General features: G+C 39.8%; 2 protein-coding genes across 3 annotated transcripts; one reads left to right on the forward strand and one right to left on the reverse strand.

Moving 5' to 3' along the window:
- The first annotated feature begins 203 nt into the window (after window positions 1-203).
- LOC309700913 (protein jagunal homolog 1-B) lies at window positions 204-3,005 on the forward strand. Of its 2 annotated transcripts, none has more exons than XM_082524823.1 (4): window positions 204-336; window positions 880-977; window positions 2,138-2,210; window positions 2,254-3,005. In XM_082524823.1, exons 2-4 carry the CDS (start codon window positions 889-891, stop codon window positions 2,668-2,670), a joined length of 579 nt encoding a protein of 192 aa, XP_082380949.1. In that variant the 5' UTR covers window positions 204-336; window positions 880-888; the 3' UTR covers window positions 2,671-3,005. The 2 variants fall into 2 exon arrangements, with proteins under 2 accessions (XP_082380949.1, XP_082380950.1); XM_082524824.1 differs by having other exon boundaries at window positions 207-336; window positions 2,281-3,005.
- A 911-nt stretch (window positions 3,006-3,916) lies between these two features.
- nfkbiz (nuclear factor of kappa light polypeptide gene enhancer in B-cells inhibitor, zeta) lies at window positions 3,917-7,763 on the reverse strand. The gene is made up of 6 exons (XM_082524822.1): window positions 6,787-7,763; window positions 6,560-6,706; window positions 4,847-4,910; window positions 4,587-4,756; window positions 4,323-4,433; window positions 3,917-4,166 (listed from the first exon to the last, which is right to left on the reverse strand). Exons 1-6 carry the CDS (start codon window positions 6,829-6,831, stop codon window positions 3,942-3,944), a joined length of 762 nt encoding a protein of 253 aa, XP_082380948.1. The 5' UTR covers window positions 6,832-7,763; the 3' UTR covers window positions 3,917-3,941.
- Between the last annotated feature and the right edge of the window lie 275 nt (window positions 7,764-8,038).

Here is an 8,038-nt window from a genome sequence, read left to right on the forward strand (position 1 = left end):
ACATGTTTCAGTAAAGAGCAATAGAACAGGAGCACCTAATAAAGTGGCCAGTGAGTTTATGTTTAAAATAAAATAGCCTATGACTGCAGCAGTGTCAGTGTGTTGTCATCAGATCATCCAGAGAAATGCAATCTGCTTATCAGAGGAATTAAATGGTTAACATATGACAGTCACAGGAAAGCAAGAAGATAGAGACCAATCAGGGTTTGACACGTCATACATTCTGTCTGTCATCCCTCTTTCCTTGTATGAAGCTGGCCAGCTAGCTGCTCTGTAGCCGTTGTTAACCAGGTTTTTAACGGTTAAATGCTTTTATTCTGTAGCAGAAAATAAAAGGTAAGTGCCGTTGTATATATCAGATGTCTCAACAGACGACATAATGCCATTGCCGGTGGTCTGACTCGTATTTATCTCTCGCTAACACTACTTTTGTTTGACTTACAGTAGCAGTGAATCACTCACAGGCATTAGCTTGCTAGCCTAGCCATTCCCAAACAATTTGTAACTCAACTTATCGACATAAGTCATGGCAGCTGAAGTAAAAATGAAGTATCTTCTGAAACATTTAAGCTGACATGCAGAGTGGGAAACAGGAGCGTACTCTTAAACGCTCCCCGTGCCACATTAGCAGCATTAGCAGATAACTAATGAATTAAACACCTGTATGCCGTGATTTAATAAGAGCAAAGTCCCCTTCCACCCTCGTTTTAGAGCTTTGTCACTTTTACAAACGCAAACGTGAAGCTTTTAAAGTGTAAAATATAAGAGTAACGGTATTGCATGACTGACTGAGCAGTCAGCTCATTGCTGGAAATGACTGGCTTACTGATGTGTAATTAGACATTAGATGATGTTAAACCTGACATGTTTTGCCTTCAGATATCCATCATGGCTTCTCGGGCTGGTCCAAGAGCAGCGGGCACAGATGGCAGTGACTACCAGCACCGGGAGCGGGTCGCCTCTCACTACCAGATGAGGTTCATTTATTTGTCATTAAATGAGCAATAATCCCCAAATTCAACTCTTAAGGAATTATATTTATTTTATTTTTTTAATATTTTAACTTAAGTGCCCAAGTAATTAAACATTAGTAGTGTTTATCTGGAATCACTTTAGTTTTAATTTGTTTAAAAGCTGCTAAGTGTTAACTAGGGCCCTGTTAACTAAACTGATATAGATGACAGTATAAAAATGTATACCTCAGTTCATTCAAGGCTTTCTTTCATCAGTGTACAGTCCTGATCATTCAAATCAAATAATAAAACAAGCTTCACTGTTCTTAAGTATTAAACTACTAATTTGAAAAGCTAAAAAGAGCAGTACAGCTGTTCTAAAACCAGAATGTCAGTAGTATCTCATTTGGCGTCACAACTATCAGCTGGAGAGACTATTCTCAAGAGCTACTGAGAGAGATGCTACAGGAACATGTCAACATGTCCAGCATCTCATGGACTACTTACTGCAGCCAGTCTGTAAGGTAGTATATCTAATTAGGGTGGTGCCTCATCTAATTTGGTGATGTGCAGAAGCTCCAATGGGGACTCTGCTGCCTCCATTCCTGTTCAGCTCATACACGTCAAACTTTCAGGAAAAGTCCAGGTCATGCCTCGTACAGAGATACTGATGATTCTGCAGTGGTTGTATGTATTAGTGATCAACATTTAAAGGAAAAGTTACGCTGCACAACCTGTCTGACCTGGGACGGGATGTGGTCATTATCTCATCTCGTTTCACAAGTTATTATTTGTAAAACAACAAATATGACTTTGAGCACAATGTCGGTCAAGGTGATCATTGTAAGCTTGAATAAATTCTGAGTAATGCTGCAGGAGAAGTCGTGATTCTTTTGAATCATGGACCCACAGGCTTCTTGCAGTTGCGTAAGCTCATACTCCTTCTGGATGGACAAGCCAAAGCAAATACAGCCTTTTGAGAAGTACTGTTTCTGAGACATCAGAAGCATCGGCCTGCTTAAATAAGTATATAGTAATTTATATCTAAGAGATTCTTCTGAGTGAGTGATTTGTTGCTATGCAAAGGTTTCTGTATTTAGGAGACTTTGATCCACTAAATTTTGAGTCGTTTAAAATCTAACATCTGATTGGTCTTTCTTTTATTATTTCTTTTATGTTCACAGTGTTTCCTTGAAGTCTGAAATCCGTAAGCTCAACATTGTCCATCTGCTGATCTGGGTGTTGATGGCAGCTCAGGTAAGCATTCTTGTGCAGAAGCATGTTTTACGTTCTGTAAAAGTTGAATGTGTTTTCATTTCTTTCTCAGGTGACGGTAAGCCAGCTGAACCTGGTGTCCCACAAGGTGGTGGCCTCTCCATACCAGTGGGAGTACCCCTACTTACTGAGCATAATACCCACAGTCTTCAGCTTCTTGGCACTGCCCCGTAACAACATCAGCTACCTGGTCATCTCCATGATCAGCGCCGGGCTCTTTTGTGTGGCGCCACTGATCTACGGCAGCATGGAGATGTTCCCCGTGGCTCAGCAGCTCTATCGCCACGGCAAAGCATACCGTTTCATTTTCGGCTTCAGCGCCGTGTCAGTCATGTACCTGGTGATCGTCATCGCCGTGCAGGTTCACGGCTGGCAGATCTACTATAGTAAGAAGCTGCTGGACCAGTGGTTCACCACCACACAGGAGAAGAAGAAGAAATAAATTCAGCCGAAGCATGCTTAAACTCCAAGGTCAACTAGTTTGAAGGACAAAGAGGATCTTAGAGCCAAATTGCCAAGACTAAGAGACTTTATTGTTGTCCAGCTTGTTTTTTTTTTTTTCTATATTTATATTTGACAGTGATTACATCATTGTTTGAAGAAAATCAGTCCTTGGACAGATTGTAACCACCACCTTCCCCTCTGTACATGATTTCTGACATTTCATCATTAACAGCAACAAATCCTAAAATGTTTTGTGTACTTCATTACTTTTAAGTACTGAGAAAACGCAAATCACATGCAGTAACATTAATAAAATGTTTAGAAAATTAGAAATTGTAGTAAAAATTCTGGGATTCGGCACCATATTAGTCAAATTTTCCTCCAGGTGACTTCGTCCATTTCTCCAAAATTGGAGTTGGAGGTTTTCCACAATGTGTTGGAGATGCACATAAGACATTAACAGGTGATTGCCTCATATACATATTAAAAAATCAAACAGGCATGATTTAAATTTGGGCAGAGTCCCAGAATTCTGTATCACCCCTCCTATTTACAACCATATAGTTGAAACTTAACTAAAAATGTAAAACAAGACAATTCACACATCACAATAGTTACCTTTACAATAACACACAGTCATGAAGACAAAAACAACACAGTGTAATTGCATAGTTAGAAAAAAGTTGGTTCAGTGATTTTTTTTTCCCCACATTTTGCATATCATTATCAAAACATTACCTAGATATTTAGGATTAGAACTCTTACAAAGATTTAAGCTTAGAAAATTAAGTGTAGATTTGATGAGGGATGCACCAGTTGTTACATTTTGGCCCAATATGCCGGGGGAAAAAAGAAATCATTTGATACCTTTCAAAGTACTATCTCTTGATGAGATGGGTAAATATTTTCCACTGCATTAACAAAAGGATTTCACTTGGTGCTAAAATATTCAAAAATTTAAAAAAACAACCCCAAGATTCCTTTCCAAACTCTTAAAACCTGTAAAGAATAATCACACTGACCCTACTTGATAAAAGTAACAAAAATTTTACATAAGTACATTTTTTTTTTTTTTTTGTAAGCATTACACCGTAATGAACAACTCGACATGTTTCACTGAAACAACCACCATCTGCCTTGTTTGGCAAATCATATTTATCATACTCAACTGTCTGACTGACAGTGTTCTTCAGCTTTATTTAAGCATTAACATGTTTTCCTTTCAGGATCTGCCGCACCTGCAGGAAAAAAATTTGATTTTGATTTCAGTCAGCAAACAGTGCCATCTGCAATTCCTCCAGCATGTATGTGAAGTGACACCCTTACCTTTTCCCCAGCAGGACCTTCAGGTACCAGCTGAGACGGCAGCTCATTTTCTAAGTTCCTAATCCCAGGATCGGCTCCCTTTCTCATAAGCAGCTTCACCGCTTCGGCTTGAGTTTTGTGATTGGTCAGAGAGCTGACGATGTGCAGCGCCGTGTTTCCACTGAACGTCTGAAAGGAGTGGAAAAGACACCACATGTTACTGTTTGTGTAGTTTTTATGGGCGCAGTTTGGAGCTGTGACAGCTGGGAAACTTTCTCTCTGGTTTCTTGTAAAAGGCAGCAATCCACCCTAAACATATTCTTTGTCATGAAACAGTAGGCATACCTTAACATTTACAATGGACAGCATTGTTGGCTGGTCAAGAAAAATCTTCAGCAGCTCCACATTTGCCTCCTCAGAAGCCATATGGAGAGAAGTCCGCCCACTTTTCAGATCCTGGAGAGATTAAAAATAAACCAAATGAAAACCAGACTGGAAATTTAGATCACTGTATCTTAAACCAAACCACAAGAGACGGGAAAACCCGAGCAGTTTGGTGTGGAGCAGGACCAAGCCAGCTAAATGTTCCCCTGAAGTGGTAATACTTACCTTTGTCCCACAGGAGGCGCCCATGTTCAGCAGAATCTTGATACATTCAAAGTACAAGCGCTTTCGCTGCCCCAGCTCCGCGGTCATGAATGTGCAGGGATTTTCCAGGTTCCTCAGATCCTTCACAACATTGTTGTGAGACAAGACGGCCAAATGAAGAGCAGTCAAACCTTCCAGACACAGAAACAAATTACAGAATTTAATCACAAAAAAGGCATTTAAGCATCCTAAAGTTTTCAGTCACACAAAAACACACTCACCATCGTAACTGAACATTTCTACATCGATCAGTTCCCCATTTCCTTTTAAGGCCTTCCAGATGCCCTGCGGAAATATGAGTGAGATTAAGAAAATATTCTTAATACAACTAGAAAAAAAAAGCATGACTGCAACACTAAATTCTATTCTGACAAAACGTTATTTGGCCTACATTTGTCACAGTTGCAGGGGAAGTGGATCAGAGTCCGGGTTTATTATTAATTTTGGCGCCATGTGATAAGACAAAGGTCTCTGGTACATTTGAGGAAGCAGGCAACGTGTTTCACATTAACTCTCAGCAATACGCATGTTATACATTAACAAGATGAGTTGTGTATCTCTGTTGTCTTAAGGGCTTGAGATGAAGGCCTCTTTTTTTATAGTCTTCAAGACAAGACTTAAAGACTTACTCAATTTCTTGTTTTAGAAGACCTGTCATCCAAGAGCCTTCTTCAGTTAAACCTTTAGTGGGTTTGTTATCATGCAGCCTTAACTCTTTACCCTCTAGAAACCTTACTAGGAGTAACCCTTGAATTTAATGATATATACTGAAGTGTCAGAACTCGTCAATAGGGGTACAGGGGAGGACGTCAAATATTGTCTTTATGGCAGAACTCTTGTTAACTCTTAACAATGAATGGGATGGGTCAGCAATTCTCAGGACACACTCTACGGTAGTAACCATACTAGGGGTTAAAAAATATGGGACTCCGATCATCTTTGAAAACTGAAGTATGTCTAGTTGCCAGTTTCAGCGCCTACAATGACCACTGGATTACTGACCTACACCGATATCTGTCTCCTGTTTAGGTTATGACATTTGATTAGTTCTTTGACACTAAACCCTCTGGTTTTGCTGCTCAGAATCAGAAAGTTCTGTTTCCCCTACTTGTAAGCACTCCATTGAGGAAAGCTGTCCCAATTCTGGCCCTGTGATGCTTAAACGTGGCAAGACTGTCGTCATCTATGCGACTTGGTGTTGTGGTTTCAGTGAAAATCTTCAGACTTTATTATGAAAGCTGAATTATGTTTTACAAAAGAAATGAATCCTGCGTTTGGAGTTTAGCCAGCCTTTCTCAATCCCCAGGTATCACCTAATGCCGTTTTCCATGGGCGTGGCTCATTTACTCACAAGGTGTCATTTGCCAGCAGAGCTTCACGCCCTGGATTGGGGCAATAGTGAGACAGGTGTGCCACTCCCATCTCGCTAGGAGATACGACAGTATCTGTTACTTTGTCCTACTGTTGTATCATGGGAATACTATACTCTGAACAATCACCCTTTTTTACATCTTAAACTTGTGTGTTTAAGCCTGTTGTTGCTATAGAAACAACCACAAATATTTTTCTTATTTTGCATCAACAAGAACACCAGATGCCGTTCTGATGCAATCCCAAAGGGATTAGTGCAGGGAATTTCGTTTGTTAGGTAAATGTCTACACTGTATAGCCACTTTGTATTTGATAGCACCAATTAAAGTTTGAGAATTTTTAAAGCTAACTTAAAAATTTCGTGTTGATCCAAAGCAATGCTCTGAAAAGTTGCTAGACAGTATAATCTTACACTGCTTAGCAATGGAATGATTTAGATTAAATTAGTGAATATTTGAAGCCTAAAGAGGTCAACTTTAAGTTTATGCTTTAACTTTTAATCAGCATTTAATCTATATATACATATGCAGGTAGGTAGGTAAATACTGATAGTGATTTCTTACCCCCAGAGTGAGATAGTGGCCTTTCTCAGCACACACATGCAAAGGAGCACGGCCCCAGCAGTCTCTCGTGTTGACCTGAGCTCCATGAGCCATGAGGTCTTGGAGAATTAAGTACTGATTGGTGGTAGCCGCGATCTGGAGAGGGCTCTGTGGAAACACAGCTTACAGGTTAATGTGTCTTGATGTATGAAAACCACCATCAATCACAAGCCACTGAATGTCTTTACCTGCCCATTGTGTTCTTTAATGTCCAGAAAGCAAGTTCCAGCCATTTTTGCAGAGAGCACGTAAGCCAGAGCACGCAGACCTTTTGCTACTGCTATGTGAAGGAATCTGGTGGAAGGAGTAAAAAGGTCAGCTGCAGCAGAAATCCACAGAAATGCTGTTCATAGTGTTTGGGTCAGGCTTACTGTACATTTGTGTGATTTCTAATAATTATTCTGCACTTTTAGCCAAGTAGGCCTGTTAGAGCTATTTTCCATTTGCTCCTCAATGATTTCCACCTTTGTCTGCGGTTTTTTTTTTTTTTTTGCTTAATTGTTTACCCTAAAAACAATAACTTTCACCTAGTGTTCGTGTGACTTCTCTACCTGTTTTCCAACCGCTCCAACCTGTTATCCATTACCTTTGCATATTATAACCATTTAATCATCTTTTTCCCAACCATTTGAATATTTTGATCCGTTTCAATTGTTTGCTTTTGTCTTTGTAAACTCTTCACCCAATATGTTTATCTAACTGTTTAAAAATCAATGATCCATTAGCTTATTTTCATATTTATGTCACTTTACCGGATAACTGTAGATATTGGAACCTTTTAGCTTTTAACCATTTAGCTATACATTTGCTGGGGGGGTGCTATTTAGCCTTCCACTGTTCTGTTACTTTAACCTGTTTCAGCTGATCAGCCTTGACTTTTAGTAGTTTCACCCATGTAGCTTTTTACTTTGACCTAGCTCTGTCTGCCCATACAATTGTATCTCTACTTTTTAGTTTACTATTTAATCTTCTCACCTAATTCTATGACACTGATCTTTATTCAACTAACCACTGGTCAGGGTAATGCTTTCGTTCATGTATACATACGTGTCACCATCTGAGTCCTGCATGGACAGCTGCTCTAGGGAAATTCCTTCAACTTTGCGTGCCTCCTGCTGTATTTGCCATTGAAACAAGGTCATCCTGCCTTCAGGAGACGGGGTCCTTTGTTCGTGCAGGGGTGGATACTCGAAGCTGTGCTGCATTTGTTGATTTACGAGAAACTCTTGTTTCATTGGAGCATTTTCAGGAGCAGCAGTTGGAAACAGGGTGGTGGTATTTTGACTGACAGGCACTGGAGGGCTTAACTGATGATGATTCACACCAGTGGGAGAAGTTTCGTATTTTGGAGACATGCGTTTATGCTCCAAATTGTAGTTGTCCTGTGAGCAGTTCTGTTAATACAAGAGGATCAATGTCAACTTTTACTAGGAATATTAA

Source organism: Aulonocara stuartgranti (genome assembly GCF_965226115.1).
Source record: "Aulonocara stuartgranti genome assembly, chromosome: 23".
NCBI lineage: Eukaryota > Metazoa > Chordata > Actinopteri > Cichliformes > Cichlidae > Aulonocara > Aulonocara stuartgranti.

Bases quoted from the DNA above. Each gene is read 5' to 3' on its own strand.
- LOC309700913 (XM_082524823.1), top strand. From the start codon at position 889: ATGGCTTCTCGGGCTGGTCCAAGAGCAGCGGGCACAGATGGCAGTGAC. The intron at 978-2,137 runs GTTCATTTATTT...TTATGTTCACAG, and splicing joins GCCTCTCACTACCAGATGAG to TGTTTCCTTGAAGTCTGAAA. The intron at 2,211-2,253 runs GTAAGCATTCTT...GTTCTGTAAAAG, and splicing joins GGGTGTTGATGGCAGCTCAG to TTGAATGTGTTTTCATTTCT.
- nfkbiz (XM_082524822.1), bottom strand. From the start codon at position 6,831: ATGGCTGGAACTTGCTTTCTGGACATTAAAGAACACAATGGGCAG. The intron at 4,757-4,846 runs GTGAGTGTGTTT...TGTGTCTGGAAG, and splicing joins AGAAATGTTCAGTTACGATG to GTTTGACTGCTCTTCATTTG. The intron at 4,434-4,586 runs GTAAGTATTACC...TAATCTCTCCAG, and splicing joins GCGCCTCCTGTGGGACAAAG to GATCTGAAAAGTGGGCGGAC.